The sequence below is a fragment of the Sycon ciliatum genome, chromosome 7, assembly GCF_964019385.1.
Source record: "Sycon ciliatum chromosome 7, ocSycCili1.1, whole genome shotgun sequence".
Classification (NCBI taxonomy): domain Eukaryota; kingdom Metazoa; phylum Porifera; class Calcarea; order Leucosolenida; family Sycettidae; genus Sycon; species Sycon ciliatum.
The window spans coordinates 29,488,854-29,510,234 of record NC_088649.1 but is presented as its reverse complement, the minus strand read 5'-3'; the positions used below and the strand labels follow the sequence as shown (position 1 = coordinate 29,510,234).

Sequence of the window (21,381 nt, the reverse complement as noted above, 5' to 3'; positions counted from 1 at the left end):
AGGTGAGGGTTAACCCAGACGACACTCAGCATTCACTAGAGCTGAGGGGCACTCCAGCTGCTGATCCAAAGGTGCTCGCCTGGATCGATGACCTCTTAAGCTTGCAATCGCCGATCTGATGAGGGCAAACCCTAGGCGGCAACGAAGGTGAGCCATCACCATGGAGAACGGTTCCTTCCGCTTCTCGGCCAGCATTGATGCAATGCGCTTGAGGAAAGCAGAGGCAGCCTTGCCTTGACCACCGGAGGCACAAAACACCAAGGGGACGAACGATGCCTTCTCTACTTCCCTAACACGCTCTTCATAGTGTCGCCGTTTCTCCTTCTCGTGCTTAGTGAACGTGCTGTTGAGGGAGGGAGCGGTGTTCGATCGGACAAAAGGGTTAAATACCCGGACATCAAAGAATGTCCTCTCGAAACGGCCGCCCCACACCCCGCTGGCAGCAACATCTAGGCGGGCGCCATCCTCGCTGATTGCAGTACGATACCTCATCCGTTCCCCGGAAAGTGGCTGGAGAGACGGCTCCACACTTACGTCATGTGCGACGGGTGAAAGCAGTGAGGCGGTGATGTCTCGCAGCTCGTTATGCCGGAGTGACGGATACCCTCCAATAGGGCACGACAGGGCACGTGCGGTGCTGAATGCCTGACCACAGACGCAGGCGGACGGCAGCATTGGAGGGACCCAGCCATAGCGAACATGGATGGCGTCGCGAAAGCCAGCCTTGCTGAGGGAAAAGCCGTGGACTTTCAGTGGCCGGCACGTGAGCCAATTGGAGGCCCCCTTCAGCGAAGCAAGCTCCACACAACGCTGCAATTTCTGTGAAGCGGCTGAGACGACATCCTTGGCGATGGTTGACTCCTTATTCCGCTGTCGGCTGCGGACTTCGGACTTCCTGTGCAGCGTAAGCTGCGTGACGTCGGGCAGGTAGGACATGCCAGCGAGGATTCCCTCAACCAGCGTTTGGGTGATGTGGCAGGATGAATGGAACTGTTCTGCTAACGAAGAGAAGATGATTAGTCCCAGGCCACCCAAGCGACATGGTAGAGCCAGGATCTTCCGTTCGGCAGAGCCTGGAGAGGGGCGACCAAGGAGGGCTGGGAGTAGCAGGTGTACAACCGCCTGCTCCAAGGGCTCCAGCAGGGTAGCTGTGTTGGGTACTGTCCTGGCAACAAATGCCCAGCGATGCCAGTACAGTAGTACAGTAGTACAGTAGTATAGTAGTACAGTAGTACAGTAGTATAGTAGTACAGTAGTACAGTAGTACAGTAGTACAGTAGTACAGTAGTACAGTAGTGCAGTAGTACAGTAGTGCAGTAGTATAGTAGTACAGTAGTACAGTAGTACAGTAGTACAGTAGTACAGTAGTACAGTAGTACAGAGTACAGTAGTACAGTAGTACAGTAGTACAGTAGTACAGTAATGCAGTAGTACAGTAGTACAGTAGTACAGTAGTACAGTAGTACAGTAGTGCAGTAGTACAGTAGTACAGTAGTACAGTAGTGCAGTAGTACAGTAGTACAGTAGTACAGTAGTACAGTTTACTGAGCCTCTTGTACGGGCAAAATAACACATTTTGTGAAGAATCAACACAGTACAGTAGTACAGTAGTACAGTAGTACAGTAGTACAGTAGTACAGTAGTACAGTAGTACAGTAGTACAGTAGTGCAGTAGTACAGTAGTGCAGTAGTATAGTAGTGCAGTAGTATAGTAGTACAGTAGTACAGTAGTACAGTAGTGCAGTAGTATAGTAGTATAGTAGTACAGTAGTACAGTAGTATAGTAGTACAGTAGTATAGTAGTACAGTAGTGCAGTAGTACAGTAGTACAGTAGTATAGTAGTACAGTAGTACAGTAGTACAGTAGTACAGTAGTACAGTAGTACAGTAGTACAGTAGTACAGTAGTACAGTAGTACAGTAGTACAGTAGTACAGTAGTACAGTAGTATAGTAGTACAGTAGTGCAGTAGTACAGTAGTACAGTAGTACAGTAGTGCAGTAGTACAGTAGTACAGTAGTATAGTAGTACAGTAGTGCAGTAGTACAGTAGTACAGTAGTACAGAGTACAGTAGTACAGTAGTACAGTAGTTCAGTAGTACAGTAATGCAGTAGTACAGTAGTGCAGTAGTATAGTAGTACAGTAGTATAGTAGTACAGTAGTACAGTAGTACAGTACACGCTTTCCTGAAGCGTCTTGGCCATATGGTTTCGGAGAAGCGGCATGAACCCTACTCCTCCGTCATGTCCTGGATCCGCTCTCTTGTCTCCTTTGCTTTGGTTCGATCCTGCAACATGAGCCTCCGTGGTCACCGTGCTTCTCCCTACCGCAGTCGTTTGGATGCTGCCACTCCTGTTGTGCTGGCAGTCAACGACTGTCAGTTGCGTGACTGAGACTCTTGCGGAGTAGCCGTGTCTAGCCACACTTTTATTATCCGATGATTTTGTTTTGTTTGCTATGATTCCGTGATTTTCTGTTGGTTGCTTTTCTGCTGTGCGAATAAATGCAGTGTGAATGGAGTACAGTAGTACAGTAGTACAGTAGTACAGTAGTACAGTAGTACAGTAGTACAGTAGTACAGTAGTACAGTAGTACAGTAGTGCAGTAGTATAGTAGTACAGTAGTACAGTAGTATAGTAGTACAGTAGTATAGTAGTACAGTAGTGCAGTAGTACAGTAGTACAGTAGTACAGTAGTACAGTAGTACAGTAGTACAGTAGTACAGTAGTACAGTAGTTTTTTTTTTTTGCATGTGCAGTTGGCACCTATGAATTCAGGGGATGGCCCACGCCTGGTAAAAAGAAAAAGAAAGAAAAAGAATGTCTGGCACCTATGAATTCAGGGGATGGCCCACGCCTGGTAAAAAGAAAAAGAAAAAAAGAAATCATATTAACAAAGAAAACTATAGAAAAAAGAATGTTTGGCACCTATGAATTCAGGGGATGGCCCACGCCTGGTAAAAAAGAAAAAGAAAAAAAAGAAATCATAACAAAGAAAACTAACTAATAGCGAAAACAATACAGCCATATAACAAGAGGTGAGGGTTAACCCAGACGACACTCAGCATTCACTAGAGCTGAGGGGCACTCCAGCTGCTGATCCAAAGGTGCTCGCCTGGATCGATGACCTCTTAAGCTTGCAATCGCCGATCTGATGAGGGCAAACCCTAGGCGGCAACGAAGGTGAGCCATCACCATGGAGAACGGTTCCTTCCGCTTCTCAGCCAGCATTGATGCAATGCGCTTGAGGAAAGCAGAGGCAGCCTTGCCTTGACCACCGGAGGCACAAAACACCAAGGGGACGAACGATGCCTTCTCTACTTCCCTAACACGCTCTTCATAGTGTCGCCGTTTCTCCTTCTCGTGCTTAGTGAACGTGCTGTTGAGGGAGGGAGCGGTGTTCGATCGGACAAAAGGGTTAAATACCCGGACATCAAAGAATGTCCTCTCGAAACGGCCGCCCCACACCCCGCTGGCAGCAACATCTAGGCGGGCGCCATCCTCGCTGATTGCAGTACGATACCTCATCCGTTCCCCGGAAAGTGGCTGGAGAGACGGCTCCACACTTACGTCATGTGCGACGCGTGAAAGCAGTGAGGCGGTGATGTCTCGCAGCTCGTTATGCCGGAGTGACGGATACCCTCCAATAGGGCACGACAGGGCATGCGCGGTGCTGAATGCCTGACCACAGACGCAGGTGGACGGCAGCATTGGGGGGACCCAGCCATAGCGAACATGGATGGCGTCGCGAAAGCCAGCCTTGCTGAGGGAAAAGCCGTGGACTTTCAGTGGCCGGCACGTGAGCCAATTGGAGGCCCCCTTCAGCGAAGCAAGCTCCACACAACGCTGCAATTCCTGTGAAGCGGCTGAGACGACATCCTTGGCGATGGTTGACTCCTTATTCTGCTGTCGGCTGCGGACTTCGGACTTCCTGTGCAGCGTAAGCTGCGTGACGTCGGGCAGGTAGGACATGCCAGAGAGGATTCCCTCAACCAGCGTTTGGGTGATGTGGCAGGATGAGTGGAACTGTTCTGCTAACGAAGAGACGATGATTAGTCCCAGGCCACCCAAACGACATGGTAGAGCCAGGATCTTCCCTTCGGCAGAGCCTGGAGAGGGGCGACCGAGGAGGGCTGGGAGTAGCAGGTGTACAACCGCCTGCTCCAAGGGCTCCAGCAGGGTAGCTGTGTTGGGTACTGTCCTGGCAACAAATGCCCAGCGATGCCGTAGACCGTGCGTAAAGGTGGAATACGCTGCATGCTACTACAGTTGTTATTCTGTGATGAGTGTGTGTGAGTGTGTGTGTGTGTGTATGTGAGAGAGAGAGAGTGTGTGTGTGAGTATGTGTGCAGTACTGACGTGTGAGTGAGAAAAGAAGTTTTCATTTCTTGTTGGCTGAGTTTTACGAAATAAACAAGAAATGTTGTTCTTTTCGAACGAACAGGTCTGGGACCGAGGTCCAACAGTTTTGGGCGTACTGGTACGCCGCAGTCCCTCATCTTTTGTTTTCTTGCTTTGCAAGCTGGTTTCCCACCCTCCCTCCCAATGAGGAGCTTTGTACGGTTTTCACACACAGATCATGATTGTGAGAGCGCTGCGTTACTCTCTCTCTCTGATAGATTTCTCAATATTGCTGCTACAATACAGGTTATAAGTTGTGCGAGGTGTGGAATGTGCGGATGCTCTGTCGATTGCTGTGCTTTTCTGTATGATTCACCTCGCACAATGCTGTCACTCTATGAGGTGTTGTTTTCGCTGGACGTTTTTCTGTCTGTGTTCTGGACACAAGAGTGCAACCAGCCTTGCTGTGGCTGTCCCCCCAAAACACAGTAGTACAGTAGTACAGTAGTACAGTAGTACAGTAGTACAGTAGTACAGTAGTACAGTAGTACAGTAGTGCAGTAGTATAGTAGTACAGTAGTACAGTAGTACAGTAGTACAGTAGTGCAGTAGTATAGTAGTACAGTAGTGCAGTAGTACAGTAGTGCAGTAGTACAGAGTACAGTAGTACAGTAGTGCAGTAGTATAGTAGTACAGTAGTATAGTAGTACAGTAGTATAGTAGTACAGTAGTGCAGTAGTACAGTAGTACAGTAGTACAGTAGTACAGTAGTACAGTAGTATAGTAGTACAGTAGTACAGTAGTACAGTAGTACAGTAGTACAGTAGTACAGTAGTACAGTAGTACAGTAGTACAGTAATGCAGTAGTACAGTAGTGCAGTAGTATAGTAGTGCAGTAGTATAGTAGTACAGTAGTACAGTAGTATAGTAGTACAGTAGTATAGTAGTACAGTAGTATAGTAGTACAGTAATGCAGTAGTACAGTAGTGCAGTAGTATAGTAGTGCAGTAGTACAGTAGTACAGTAGTACAGTAGTACAGTAGTGCAGTAGTATAGTAGTGCAGTAGTATAGTAGTACAGTAGTACAGTAGTATAGTAGTGCAGTAGTATAGTAGTACAGTAGTACAGTAGTATAGTAGTACAGTAGTATAGTAGTACAGTAGTATAGTAGTACAGTAATGCAGTAGTACAGTAGTGCAGTAGTATAGTAGTGCAGTAGTACAGTAGTACAGTAGTACAGTAGTACAGAGTACAGTAGTACAGTAGTGCAGTAGTATAGTAGTACAGTAGTGCAGTAGTATAGTAGTACAGTAGTACAGTAGTATAGTAGTACAGTAGTATAGTAGTACAGTAGTGCAGTAGTACAGTAGTACAGTAGTACAGTAGTACAGTAGTACAGTAGTATAGTAGTACAGTAGTACAGTAGTACAGTAGTACAGTAATGCAGTAGTACAGTAGTACAGTAGTATAGTAGTACAGTAGTATAGTAGTACAGTAGTACAGTAGTACAGTAATGCAGTAGTACAGTAGTGCAGTAGTATAGTAGTGCAGTAGTATAGTAGTACAGTAGTACAGTAGTATAGTAGTACAGTAGTACAGTAGTATAGTAGTACAGTAGTACAGTAGTACAGTAATGCAGTAGTACAGTAGTGCAGTAGTATAGTAGTGCAGTAGTACAGTAGTACAGTAGTACAGTAGTGCAGTAGTATAGTAGTACAGTAGTATAGTAGTACAGTAGTGCAGTAGTACAGTAGTACAGTAGTACAGTAGTACAGTAGTACAGTAGTACAGTAGTACAGTAGTACAGTAGTACAGTAGTACAGTAGTACAGTAGTACAGTAGTACAGTAATGCAGTAGTACAGTAGTGCAGTAGTATAGTAGTGCAGTAGTATAGTAGTACAGTAGTACAGTAGTATAGTAGTACAGTAGTATAGTAGTACAGTAGTACAGTAGTACAGTAATGCAGTAGTACAGTAGTGCAGTAGTATAGTAGTGCAGTAGTATAGTAGTACAGTAGTACAGTAGTATAGTAGTACAGTAGTATAGTAGTACAGTAGTACAGTAGTACAGTAATGCAGTAAGTAGTACAGTAGTGCAGTAGTATAGTAGTGCAGTAGTACAGTAGTACAGTAGTACAGTAGTACAGTAGTGCAGTAGTATAGTAGTACAGTAGTATAGTAGTACAGTAGTGCAGTAGTACAGTAGTACAGTAGTACAGTAGTACAGTAGTACAGTAGTACAGTAGTGCAGTAGTATAGTAGTACAGTAGTACAGTAGTACAGTAGTACAGTAGTACAGTAGTATAGTATAACAGTAGTGCAGTAGTACAGTAGTACAGTAGTACAGTAGTACAGTAGTACAGTAGTACAGTAGTACAGTAGTGCAGTAGTATAGTAGTACAGTAGTACAGTAGTATAGTAGTACAGTAGTACAGTAGTACAGTAGTACAGTAGTACAGTAGTACCGCATCTACTGAGTACAAGTACTGTTGCCGACATGGAAATCCAGTCGATTGACCGGGGCCGGCGCCCTCAGCGCGTACGGAACACTGTCAGTGTGGTCAGTGTGTGCAGTGTACACGTTGATCCGATGCGACCAGCGCGCTGCAGCACATAGATACATGTGTGTACCGCTTATCCAAGGCTGCATGGCCAGCGCCCTGGCTCCACTAGACGTGCGACCAGATTTCCAAGTCCACAACTGTACGAGTCATACAATCAATGACATGTACACGCACATAAACAGAGTTTCTCCGCAAAGACTGTACTGTGAAAGCTGGCCAGGTACACGGTTTGATGATGCTGGTGTGACATTTGACACCTCCTGAGTAGCCTGCATGATTGATTGCTTGTAGTGCAGGGTTAGCTGCTCTGCGAACATACTAGTAGATAGATCTACACCACTGTATAAACACCATGAACACACCATGAACACACCATGAACACACCACTGTATAAACACCATGAACACACCATGAACACACCATGAACACACCACTGTATAAACACCATGAACACACCCTGCTGCTGAAGTGGTCTAGCACATGTACCATGTGCACAACACAGTATTGTAAAGTAAAAAGTAAAGAAAATTATCGTGTCCGTTCCCGAAGGGAACTCACGACGGCCGCTAACACCGGGTAAACCCTAGCGGCAGATGCAGCGCCTAACGGTGGGGATTGGTTGGTTGGTTGGATTCATTTAAAGTTGTACAACAAACAGGCATATCTGCCTTTTTTTATATGAAGACGACTTCTGGCAGTAAAACATTTTAAAGAAAAGAGAAAGGAAAAAAAAAGAAGAAGATAAGATCAAGAATGTATAGACTGAGCATACAGCTAGCCGGAGACTGAGCATATAGCTAGCTTCGGCATGTATCAGGGCATCAGGATTACTACATACTAGTACTGAAGACAGGGGAGGGGGGGGGTTGCTGTCACGCTGCAGTAAGACAATACGCGTGCAACACACCCTTGAACTGGAGGCTGGACGTGATGTTTCTCGCATCAGGTGGAAGACTGTTCCAAACGCGTGCAGCAGAAAGAGTCACATGATGAGTTCTGGATGGAAGCTGCAGTAGATGTTGTTGGGATCCGCGCGTTTGGCCAGCCCTAGTCGGAGTGACGAAATCTCCAAATAATGCGCTGATCAGTGGCTGCTCCATGGTGGAATGTAGGCACCGGTAGACCAGCGAGCACACTGTCTCAAGCAAGAGCTGGTGTACACGAAGCAGGTTGTGTTCCGCATACATGGGAGTCATACGGGTACGGGAGGTCAGGTTGTACATGGCTCGTCGGGCTAGGTTGCATAGGCGTTGAAGTCTCTCCTCGTTAGCCTTGGAGAGAGAGCTAAATAAAGCTGAGCATCCATAGCGGATCCTGGACTCTACCATGGACGTGTAGGCCATTCGCTTCAACTGCAGAGAGTGACACTTCCGATTTCTCACCAGCGCTCCTATAACCTGTCGAGACGTTTTACAGATATGCGGGACGTGGCTGTTCCAAGTCAGGCGATCGTCTACAATCAAGCCTCAGTACTCTTGGTCTGCGACACAACAGGGAGCACAGCACCATCGCATATCACAGGCGGCAAGGGATCAAGGGTGCTCCGAGGAGCAACGTGCAGCACGCGGGTCTTGGTGGCGTTGAGGCTCAAACCGCGTCCCTTGAGCCAGACGGCGAGACACGTACATGCGACACTAAGCTTAGAGCTGATGTCTGCACGGATGGATGATGATGTATCTAAGGTGATATCATCGGCGAATTCTTGGTGACAAATACCAGGCGGTAGATGCGAGTCGATGGAACTGATGTAAACAGAAAAAAGAGCCGAGAACGCTACCTTGTGGAACACCACTTGAACACAACGCGTTGTTTCCGACCCGACAAATAGCTGGCAAACCAGGCCAGAGCAGTGCCACGTACACGCTTTCCGTGAAGATCATCTAGCAGCGTTCGGTGGCTAACCTTATCAAATGCTTTTGACATATCGACAAACACAATACCAGTGGACTGTTTCCGGGCCCTAGCTGTGCTCCATCGATGTACAGCCAGTGTCAGCGCGTCTGATGGCAACGGTATGCGAACTGAGTTTCCGGAAGAAGATCCTCGGACTCAAAGTATCGAACAACTTCGCGGTGGACTGCACGTTCTAGGAGGCGTGATACAGTAGGAAGGAGACTTATTGGTCGATAGTTGGTCGGTAGTTCAGAATCACCGCCTGTGAAAAGTGGCGTCATATTGGCCTGCTTAAACATTGCTGGGACTTTAGCAGTCTGAAAGGAAACATTAAAGATGCGGGTCAATGACGGTGCAAGCATGGAAGAGCACTTCTTCAGGACCAGGTTTGGTATGTCGTCATGTCCAGTTGCCTTGTGCTGGTCGACTTGAGAAAGTATCCGCTCAACAGAGTGGACGGTTAAGGGCGTGAAGCGGACACTGACTCACGCTGCTATCTGGTGTTCGCGAGGTGTTTGTCGCGCTGGAAACGGAGCGTCTCTGTAAGTTTGTATCCCTGATGATGTTTGTGTCTGGAGAGCACTATATAAGTGGTGCTCTTCAGGCACAATCTTCCTCAGCCTACTCAAGCTCAACTGATGAGGGGTGAATTCCCCGAAACACTGTGTATTGAGGAGAGAGTGGTGCTTTCTTGCAGGTTTGCCGAGTCGAAGGTTAGATGGACTTCTCGTGTGCTCTGGATGGCAGTCGTGAGTCAGTCAAGTGTCAAGTAAAGTCGGCGGAATAGCGCGAGCTCCGGTGTGGGGAGCAAACCCTTTCTTAATAATAATAATAGTATTAATATGACTGTATTTAACTGGTTTGAGGGAAAGAGACAAACGGGAAAAGTCTGAAGAAAAAATTGACTGATGACTGTATTTGTATAGATTTTTGGTTGGAGGAAAGCAAATCAGCACACGAAGTACAGAAGCCGTATAATTTTTTCGACTAGGCCTTTCATTCCATTATTCTTCAGGTCGAATACAATGGTGATTAACAAGGTAGTAAGCAAGTCCTTATAACTTTTGGCGGGCAGGGCATTGACAAAAATAGCACTTGAAAAATAGAGCTAGTGGCGCCAACAGCATATTTGGCGGTCAGAGTATAGACCAAATATCACTTTAAAAGATAGTGCTAGTGGCGCCAAGTACACAGTGAGACAATGAATATTACCAGTATTAGACAACAGTGGGGACCACGGTATTACAATGTCAAAACAGTGACAACTTTCGCACATACTTCTTTTGCACGCACAGTTCAGGCTTCAGCTTGGCAATGTACACTGCCTCCAGCACAGCAAGGTGAGATTTGTTGCGCGCACGCGCTTGAATGGTGAAGTGAGAGTGGGTGCCATGTTTGCAGACTGCACTTAGGCAGGCTGGTGACGATGTCAGGTGACGGAGTATCGTTGAGTTCTTCTCATTATCGTCATTGTTCGTTGGTCCATTCCGGTTGTAGCTGTAGTGCATCGCATTCCGGTGGTAGCTGTAGTGCATCGCAGTTATTTAGCTGGCGACTTCTCTGCCGGGCGAGGAGTCACGCACTGATCCACATGCCGATCCTGTATCAGCCCACTGTATTTAGTGTCTCTGTGCTGCTGACCCGTACATGCCAGGGCCGTAGCAGGCGGTCCGGCAGGTCCGGCAGCTGCTGGACCAATATTCGGCCAAAAAAAAAAAAAAAAAAAAAAAAAAAGGGGGGGGGGGAGCTCACCCATGTGAGCAGCTCAGGATGTCCACCCATGATGATGGTGTGTGCAATAAGTAGTATAGAGGTATTACATAGTAGTGCCGGTAGTAGACCTACATGTCATCAGGAGTATGACCCTGCTGAAGGGCATGAGGACAGTCATGCCCGTGAGTGTTTCTACACTGTGCTTCCTGAAACGTGTTCGGATTCTTTTCTTCCTCCAATTCTTTCTAGATAGGGTTTGTACCAAAGATATTCCATTGCAATACCCTTTTTCCTCCTCCAAAGGTACATTTTGGTTCTTTTATCACATGCAGTTAGATACTGTTGCTATGCCTTCAAAGGCTTCAACATGTTCTGTTTGGACGGACACAACATGCTGATGCCCTTTTTCCTGACTCATAGAGAACGTCCTTCTTCCTTTTCTCGCCCTATGTCACTCTGCATGGTCACGATTACATGCATGTACATGTACATGTACATGTACCGGCATATGTATGAGTATGTGTGTGGGGGGGGGGGGGGGGGGGAGCATCAAGTCGGATCTTGCCGGACCAACCAAAATGGGGCTGCTACGGGCCTGCATGCTGCTACGCTGCTTTGTTGTATTGCTGACACGTACACCTTTTTGTGCTGATATGATATCGAGTACACCACTTTTTGTGCTGATGAGGGCACCAATTTCCGATATCATGTTTCCTTTTGCCATGTCAGTTGTCAGTTCTCCGATCGGATCCTGAGGTGTAGTAATGAAAATCTCTCTTTCTCTCTCTAGCTCTAGAGAAAAACCACTTGACTAGTTCGTTTGATGTGCGGCGTGGCGAGGGTATAGTAGGGGCAGCTCGTTCTCCAACCGAGACGACGCTTGTATGCCAAACTCTGTATAGAAAAAGCTGTAATTCTTTCCGTATGTTTCTGTGTGTGTGTGTGTGTGTGTGTGTGTGTGTGTGTGTGTGTGCTTGTGTGTGTGTGTGTGTGTGTGTGTGTGTGTGTGTGTGTGTGTGTGTGTGTGCATGAATGCGTGTGTGTGTGTACAACGCAGGTAATGGCACGAACTGCATTGATCACAACGAATGTCAGGCGGACAGCCATGCGTGCCATCCTAATGCCACGTGCTCCAACACGGTGGGAGGTCATAATTGCTCATGTGACTCAGGTTACGAAGGTCCAGGTACCTGCTGTTCAGATGTGGACGAGTGTGCACGGGGTCTTCACGACTGTTCGTCGGATGCCACTTGTCAGAACAACATTGGTAACTTCAGTTGTTCATGTAATTCAGGATACAAGGGTAATGGAAAGAGTTGTGTGAATGTTGTGGAGTGCCTGAAATCACCGTGTGACGAGAATGCCAACTGCACGGACACCGTTGGAAGTTTTACTTGTGCATGTAAACATGGTTATACCGGAACAGGAAAGTTCTGTGGGGACATGGATGAATGCTCAACTGGCGTTCACAACTGCCATTCTGATGCTATCTGTAGCAACAGTGCAGGAAACTTTACTTGCAGTTGCAAGAATGGGTTCTCTGGCAATGGAGAGACATGCGAAGACAAGGATGAATGTGGTGGATCTGTACCAGTGTGCAGTGTAATCTCTGAATGTCACAACGTTCCTGGTTCTTTCCGTTGTAATTGCAGTACTGGCTACTTGAAGGATGGAAAATCTTGCGTGGATATCGATGAATGTACTAATAGTTCTTACACTACCAACTGTCATGCTCATTCAACGTGCTCAAACACCGAAGGAAGCTATGTGTGCGTCTGCCATCAAGGACACAATGGTAAAGCTATTAAACTCAGGACTTTTTGGTACTCTAAGGGGCATAGCCATCCATTTTTGAAACGAAGAGCATAAGTTTCGTCTATGAGCGGGTGAGCCAAGGGGAGTTGCGTTTTGGAAATATTGATATGAGATACATCAAGGCATTCTTGCTGTCAAGTCAATCATCTATTTCTTGGGTGGGCGAGGGTCCTAACTAAACTTTTTTGTTTGGTGAAAATTATCGATATGCAGTATAGCCGCTAGCTGCACTCATATCTCTCTTATTTGGGGCAATCCAAGACCGGGCACTGCCTATGCATTTGCACTTTGCAGCGCCAGTAACTCGGAATCGCATGCGTCTCAGTGGGAAAGGGGCAGCGACCTGGCAAATGACGTCGCTATTCCCGCAAGAATTGACAAACGAATAGTAATGATTGTTCCAGTAGGACTCCTCAACAGGGTGCCAGGCAGACCGAGACGGCCGCAACTTGGAAGTCTGGATACGGTTCATATGGGGGTATCATTTTTTCCATAGTGTGAGCCCCTCCCTCATTTTTTCTACGAACAACAGACATCTAACTTATTTATTACCGTTAATTTGATCAGCGCAGTATAAGCCACACCCTCCCCCCCTTTTGGGTGGTGAAAATTGAGTGTGCAAAGTGCGGCTTAGACAGTATCTTCTGTAAGGTGATCCTTGATCTTTCATCCTCGATCGTGGTGGCGTTCCAGAGGATGCGGAAACATTCAACCTCTAGCCGAGTCTCACGGGGATCGTGAATGTGTTCTGCCTGGTGCGGTTCTTATGTTCTTGATGTGTTGAATGGTAGGCCTGGCGCCGTACTATAAACAGGCACAATTGAAAACCAGACGCTTAGGGAAATGCTGTTTAGTCTGGCGCCATCTTGTTGCGTTCAGGGGCGTAGCTGGTCCCCCTTTTAGGAAGGTGCAAGGCCGCTTACAGTATATCCGCTGGTCCCCCTTTTAGGAAGGTGTAAGGCCGCATAGGGCATATCCGCTGGTCCCCCTTTTAGGAAGGTGCAAGGCCGCTTACTGTATATCCGCTGATACCCCTTTTAGGAAGGGGCAAGGCCGCTTACGGCATATCTGCTGGTCCCCCTTTTAGGAAGGTGCAAGGCCGCTTACGGTTTATCTGCTGGTCCCCCTTTTAGGAAGGTGGAAGGCCGCTTACGGCATATCCGCTGGTCCCCCTTTTAGGAAGGTGAAAGGCCGATTAAGGTATATCCGCACCTTCAAAGGCATGGAGAGGTTATCGACTAATTATACCATGGTACTGTACGAAGGGCCTGTATTCAGCCAATCAGTGCTCGTCTAGCCATGGTTATATTGGCCAGTATAATTCCTGCGCAGGATTTATATCGAATATAAATCCCGGTGCACGGTACGTACGCTAGGGCACTGCCACCGTACAGGTTCACTGGCTGAAAGGCAGTGAACTTGTACAGCGGCAGTACTCCAGCGCACGGACAATTCACAACAGAAACAATAGACACCACATGCACGTGTACACTCCACACAGAACAGCATAACTGACGAGGAACAGCACACAATGGAAAAGAAAAAATGACCTGGAATTCGTCTACAGAGTATTCTATTATACTGAACATAAAGAACGTCGAATAACCACGAAGTATCCCGAATGGGTCAGCAATGTACATTGTACTTGAAAGAGTTGAAGATCATCAACAGACTGTCTCCTTCGTAACTAAATTTATGATAAAAAGTGTACTTCAAACCGATTGGAAAATGCTAGCTTGGATTGAATTGTGACACAATGATACAAAACAGTGTATGGAAATGCATCTACTTGCAAGTAGTAAGCAAAACTAATAATTATAAGATGCCGCATGTGAAAATCAGCACTGTGCCATAGTTATAGTAACACTTACTCCCAAAGAGTCCAAGCTGTAATCTAACTAGTCACAGTAGTTTGGTTCAACGACAACTCCAGCACTCCAGCAATTCAGTTGATTTCCGCACCGCTCACGAGCCAAGATCATAAAATGCTACAATATACACTGGAACTGAAAGGAAATCTTATGCCAAAACATCCACGGAGGAATCCTCTTCTAATCTTGCTCGACCATTCTTTCAATTGACAACTGATGACCATCAGAAGATGTTCATGTACTTGTACTGCATGATGTAGGAGATCTCCAAATAGGTTCGTTGTTCTGGAAATGCGTAGGGGTACCTGGCATAAGTAGGATAGGACCCTCAAAGTAGGGTTATACCGTACCCTTATATAAATCCCTCCTGCTATTGTAGTATCCCTGCCCGACCAATACGGAAGTAGTACGGAACTAATACGGAGCTTTGCCTGATGTATATTTAGTGTATCTCCGTATGTAAACGTACGGCGTCTGCTGCATTAAAGTGGCTGCGCATTTCTGTTTTAATTAGATTAGATTAGATAGCAACGACAAAGCTAACTCGAAGAAGAAGTAGTCAACCTCTAGGTGTGCACCGGAGAGAAAGTTATTTATTTACCGCTTTTTCTTTCACTAATAATTATATCCCAGGTGTGTACCTGAGAGAAGAGAAGAATAAAACTAACTCTTCTTGATTACACCGCGCCTACCACTCGGCTACCTGTTACATTGGTGGCAGCGGTGTCGTTTTAAATAAAACAACGTGATTCGACCGCAGACCCCCATGGCTCAACCCGTTGCAGCTCCCTGCGACGAATCAAGATGAGAATCATGTTTCTTGCCTTCCTGGGCTTGGCCCTGCTTATTAGCTTGCAGCACAGTCAGGGTGCTAGCGTGGATCACCCTTCCCTCCGCATGGCATCCACTGGAGACTCCGATGGCGATTCCAAGCGACCCGCTACCTACATGTATACTACCAGTGGTGATGGCGAAGCTGATGAGGACGACAACAGGCAGGCTACTGCCCAAGACAAGGAGGGTATTCCCCAAGACCAGCAGCGTTTGATTTTCGCCGGCACGCAGTCGGAAGCAGGAGCCCACTCTTCACTTGGCACTTCGCCTCCGTGGTGGGATGCAGATTTTCGTCACCACTCTTCCTGGCTAGACCATCACTCTTTACGTCGCGCAAAGCGATGCTATCGACAATGTGACGAGGAGGGAAGTCATTTGTCTGACGCCGAGCTAGCCGCTCTGAGTGACCCGCTCAACCAAGATGAAGATAAAACCTGGCCTGCCCTCCGCCATAGCTCCAGCCGCCGCCGTGGTTACTAACGCTGATTCCAGGTATGGCATTTTCTTTCCTGTCTTCCTTCAGTCTCCCTGTTCTCTTCAGTCTTCCTTAATGCGAGTGTGTGAATCCAGTTTAGTTTGGTAGGCGTCTGATCATGGTGAGCCACGGTTTACCTAAGTAACCTGGTGAGAGAAGTGTGTGAGAATCCCCTTTTACACTCCAGGTGTGTACCGGAGCAAGTTCCCACGATGCAGTGCATTTTTTTGGAAATTGTGAATTTCCTGGCAGTTTGAGCCCGCGATGTGCAGAAATTTGGCTGTCTTTCACGTCCTGTTTGGAGGACCATTCTTTCCCTTTTGACCCCGAGAGATCGTGTGAACCTGGTGTGCTTTTACTTCTATGTTATGATTTGTTATCAGTTCATTTCTTCTGTCTACTCTAAACGTTATCAATTCCAATATAATTTGCCATCTTCCGGTTGACACTGTGTTCATAACTCTTCACTAATATTTTGAAAATCACGAGGGCGTGATTATCTGTAGGAAGGGAGGGTGTAGTATCCCTGCCCGACCAATACGGAAGTAGTACGGAACTAATACGGAGCTTTGCCTGATGTATATTTAGTGTATCTCCGAATGTAAGCGTACGGCGTCTGCTGCATTAAAGCGGCTGCGCATTTCTGTTTTAATTAGATTAGATTAGATAGCAACGACAAAGCTAACTCGAAGAAGAAGTAGTCAACCTTTAGGTGTGCACCGGAGAGAAAGTTATCTATTCCCGTAGCTATGCAGAAGACTCTAAATGTTATCAATTCCGATATAATTTGCCATCTTCCGGTTGACACTGTGTTCATAACTCTTCACTAATAATTTGAAAATCACGAGGGCGTGATTATCTGTAGGAAGGGAGGGTGTAGTATCCCTGCCCGACCAACACGGAAGTAGTACGGAACTAATACGGAGCTTTGCCTGATGTATATTTAGTGTATCTCCGAATGTAAGCGTACGGCGTCTGCTGCATTAAAGCGGCTGCGCATTTCTGTTTTAATTAGATTAGATTAGATAGCAACGACAAAGCTAACTCGAAGAAGAAGTAGTCAACCTTTAGGTGTGCACCGGAGAGAAAGTTATCTATTCCCGTAGCTATGCAGAAGACGTTACTTCAGTAACGTCTGGCGCTAGCCAGGGTCCACACAGCTTTAATTTGGTGTTTGTTTGTGTCACGCCTGGCGCTATCCCGTATCTGTCCCGTACTGTGCCATACCAGCAAAGACAGCTGGCCACAATATTTTTGTTTGTTTGTGCCATCGACATGCCTGGCGCTATCCCGTACCTGTCCCGTACCATCAAGAGTACGGTACCATCAAGAGAATGAGTATATATGCGAAGTGTACCGGGGGAATGCATTCAGTGCAGTAACATTTTGTGTGGATTTGTCTGCAAGGCCGAGATCACACTAGCAGGCTGGCTGGGCCGCCTGTCGACCAGCCCGGGAATCGCATGTAGGCCGATAGCACAATAATTATAACGTATATACAGTCATGTAGATGTATAGCAGGGAGTCATATTATGTAAACGACTCCCTGCTGTATGGGGAGATTTTCTGGAAAGAAATACGAAGTAGGGAGATGAGTAAATGCAATCAAAATGGATGTTAGTTGCCGTAAGTATAATAATAATAATAATAAGAAGAAGAAGAAGAAGAAGAAGAAGAAGAAGAAGAAGAAGAAGAAGAAGAAGAAGAACGCCCCTGATCGGCACAGTCAGCGCCGGTCCCAGGAAACATCAGGACAGACATCCCGTCGACTCCATAACGCCCATGATCGGCAGAGTCAGCGCCGGTCCCATAGCTATGCAGAAGACGTTACTTCAGTATCTCATTGCAACGTTTTTGCATTATAATGATCTAGCTAATCAAAGGAAAAAGCATTTCCATCAGTTCGAACAACATGCACTATGAGCTAGGCAACAAAGCATAGCGCAGGGCCCTGAGCTTCCAAGCTCTCTCGTTTGCCGCTTCTTCTTTCACTAATAATTATATCCCAGGTGTGTACCTGAGAGAAGAGAAGAATAAAACTAACTCTTGTTGATCACACCGCGCCTACCACTCGGCTACCTGTTACACTATCGCAGTCGGGATTTGTATTCAGCCGGTATAACCCTCTGACTCGGGTTATATCCTCTACATAGCCAGTCTCAGCTATAAAGCTATGGGTTTCATAAATGGGAGGTGCACGACCGCATATGTGTAGGACGGCTGGTGCATGTCATTCATGGTCATTACGAGCATGATGAACCTAGGTCGAAATTGTTAGGGGGTGCGCACGGTTTGAGATCCGCATCGGGTGCATCACCCCCCCCCCCCCTGAATTGTCGAAAAGTCAGTGTAAAATGCAGCAAGGTCGAATCATCGAATCATATTGACCTATGCACAGACCGTTGCCATTTGCACATTTTAAGAAAATTCATTAACATGAAACTGAGTGCTGGTCATAATGTGCTCATGTTTTTGTACACTTCAGGTAACGGGACGAACTGCACTGATCACAACGAATGTCAGAATGGCGGTCATGATTGCCATGACAACGCGATGTGCTCCAACACGGTGGGAGGTCATAATTGCTCATGTGACCCAGGTTATGAAGGTCCAGGTACCTACTGTTCAGATGTGGACGAGTGTGCACGTGATCTTCACGACTGTTCGTCGGATGCCACTTGTCAGAACAACATTGGTAGCTTCAGTTGTTCATGTAACTCAGGATACAAGGGTAATGGAAAGAGTTGTGTGAATGTTGAGGAGTGCCTGAAATCACCGTGTGACGAGAATGCCAACTGTACGGACACCGTTGGAAGTTTTACTTGTGCATGTAAACATGGTTATACCGGAACAGGAAAGTTCTGTGTGGACATAAATGAATGTTCGAGTTCCAAGGACAACATGTGTCACAGTGATGCAACATGTTCAAACAAAAAGGGTTTCTACAATTGTACATGTAATAGTGGTTTTCACGGCGATGGCATAAACTGCACAAACATCCGTGAATGTTCCAATTCATCAACCTGCACCTCGAACTCTAGCTGCACAGATAATGTCGGTTCGTATACGTGCAAGTGCGATAGTGGTTTCTCAGGTGATGGGATTTCGTCATGTTCTGATGTGGACGAGTGTTTGGTGATAACCTCTTGCCATGCTGATGCAATCTGCACGAACAGTGAGGGAAAGTTTGATTGCAGTTGCAAAACTGGTTACAGTGGAGATGGACAGCAGTGTACTGAAATAGATGAATGCTCAACTGGCGCTCACAACTGCCATTCTGATGCTATCTGTAGCAACAGTGCAGGAAACTTTACTTGCAGTTGCAGGAATGGTTACTCTGGCAATGGAGAGACATGCCAAGACAATAATGAATGTGGTGGAGCTGTACCAGTGTGCAGTGTAAACTCTGAATGTGACGACGTTCCTGGTTCTTTCCGTTGTAATTGCTTTACTGGTTACTTGAAGGATGGAGTATCTTGCGTGGATATTGATGAATGTTTTAATAGTTCTTACACTACCAACTGTCATGCTCATTCAACGTGTTCAAACACCGAAGGAAGCTATGTGTGTGTCTGTCATCAAGGATATAAAGGTAGATTCATTTTGATGTAGATTTTCCGACACCCACGGTCAACTGGGTACTCACTACTCTTGTGTTTGTAAGTACAGGTGGAATCCTGATAATTTGAAACTCAAAATGCCAGGAAAAAAACTTCCAATTATCCGGACATTCTAATTATCCAAACATGAACCCACAACCCATATGTATTTCAAAATGCTCTCATGGTCACATAGAGTTGTGCTGTGGACCTTAGGCACAGATTTTAAGCACATTGAACTGACTGGCACAGCCTGCTCATGCAAACTGAACTGACCAGTGCAGTGTGCAGTGAACTTCGAATTATACTTTGCTAACTTCGAATTATCAGCACAAATCCCACCCATTTTCTATGTAAGTGGAATCTGTGGGACTTCTAATTAACCGGGCATGTCAGGTTCGAGGTTCGAATTATCAGAATTTTTAGATGGGAATCGTATTGACTGAAATCGTTCCTGGAAAAACTTCCAATTAAGCGGTATGTTCGAATTAAGCCATATTCGAATTATCAGGATTCCACCTGTATAGTGATCTGATTCTTCTTTCAATATTGCTAATGATGTCATCATTTGGCACATCTCAAACAGATGGAGCTGAAATGCGTGCAAAGTAGAGGATACTTGCCGACGGTCTTCTCCTTTTTCCTATTGCAGTTCATGCATTGCTTTCCACGCCGGTGTGTAAGGCTCGCTCGCATTCAGTGTGATTCAGAAAGGTGTGCCAAATAGATTTCCAAAAGTAAACTCCTATGTGTGTTTATCCTCTTTCAGCACGACGCTAGCTGACCGTGCCCCATGTCAACACCTGTAAAAGTCGCATTTTCCCATGAAAGTACTAGCTGTTCAAGGATCAATTTATAGTAAAGAAAAAAGGACCAAGAAACTACCAGTTACGCTATAACGTCCACTAACACCAACGGTTACTGAGCAATCAACTCATGCGACGACATTGCACGGCCCTGACCGGCGTAGAACATAGAACGTCAGTACCGTCGGGAATACAGCGTAATTGTTGTTGGATGAGTTAAGTCATCCTCAGTCCTCAAAGGGTTTTAAAAGTAATTATACCCCAGTGAAGATTATACTCCGAAGAATACGGTATTGATTTCCATTCAAAGATACTTTGAAGTTGAATTTTCCTGTCGTCACTCCCAGATCAGAAAATTGATAGCACCTCTGCCCCTCAAAGAGCTTGTGTATCTAATTGCCTGAGATCAGTTCAAAAATCTGGCCTTGTCTTTTCATGTGTTTGTATACTTCAGATAACGGCACGGACTGCATCGATCACGACGAATGTCAGAATGGTGGCCATGATTGTCATGACAACGCTATGTGCTCCAACACAGCGGGAGGCCATAATTGCTCATGTGACCCAGGTTATGAAGGTCCAGGTACCTACTGTTCAGATGTGGACGAGTGTGCACGTGATCTTCACGACTGTTCGTCGGATGCCACTTGTCAGAACAGCATTGGTAACTTCAGTTGTTCATGTAATTCAGGATACAAAGGTATGGTATGGTATGGTTTTTTTATTCTTATTCACCAATCGAACAGGCATATCTGCCTTTTCGCCGGGATGGCCAGAGCTAACAACGGCTCCTACTAATTGATGAATAATATGATAATGTGAAGCAAAAGAAAAGAAAAAAAGTGGTACTTTGTCAACTATATATTCCATACTAAAAATATGGAGAGGGCAGTATGTGGATTCCATATTGAAGGACTGTGGATGGTGAAGATGCTACTTGTGTTTTATGATAAAAGTATAGGGAGAGACAGTAAAAGGGGGGGGAAGGGAGAGAGAGAGACAGGGAAAGGGGGGGGGGGAAGAGAGTGTGAGAGAGAGAGAAAGAGAGAGAGAGAGAGAGAGAGAGAGAGAGAGAGAGAGAGAGAGAGCGAGAGAGAGAGATAGGTAGTGTAGTGGTTCTACAAACGCACCAAAGACATCTTGTAACTAGCTTCGTTACTACAAATCACAAGTGTGTGGGAATACAGAGAACGACAGAGAGATCAAAGGAAAAGCCAGGCAGGCAGGTACAGCTAAAGTGCGTACGGTACAACTGGCATGTCGCACAGCGCGGCCGGACGAATGCATACATGTTACATAAAAGGATACAATGACAAACAGTGGGATGTGCATCCACTACATCTCCCCTCTGAGATTAAACAGGCTATAATAGAGAAGATGAGGAGTCCAAAGACTATTCGATAATGTAGGTATTGTTTGTAGAGCAAGTTGCAGTGAAAGAGTGATGTGCAGAGACGACGGCAGATGCGTC

At 46.1% G+C, this 21,381-nt stretch overlaps 1 protein-coding gene across 1 annotated transcript; it reads left to right on the top strand.

Moving 5' to 3' along the window:
- Positions 1–9,133: 9,133 nt before the first annotated feature.
- Positions 9,134–21,319, top strand: LOC135821807 (neurogenic locus notch homolog protein 1-like). Its single transcript, XM_065334804.1, has 5 exons — positions 9,134–9,188; positions 11,568–12,209; positions 17,991–18,944; positions 20,365–20,610; positions 21,273–21,319. Exons 1-5 carry the CDS (start codon positions 9,134–9,136, stop codon positions 21,317–21,319), a joined length of 1,944 nt encoding a protein of 647 aa, XP_065190876.1.
- The last annotated feature ends 62 nt before the right edge of the window (positions 21,320–21,381 follow it).

Bases quoted from the DNA above. Each gene is read 5' to 3' on its own strand.
- LOC135821807 (XM_065334804.1), top strand. From the start codon at position 9,134: ATGCGGGTCAATGACGGTGCAAGCATGGAAGAGCACTTCTTCAGGACC. The intron at 18,945-20,364 runs GTAATTGCTTTA...TGTATACTTCAG, and splicing joins CGTTCCTGGTTCTTTCCGTT to ATAACGGCACGGACTGCATC. The intron at 20,611-21,272 runs GTATGGTATGGT...GAGATTAAACAG, and splicing joins ATGTAATTCAGGATACAAAG to GCTATAATAGAGAAGATGAG.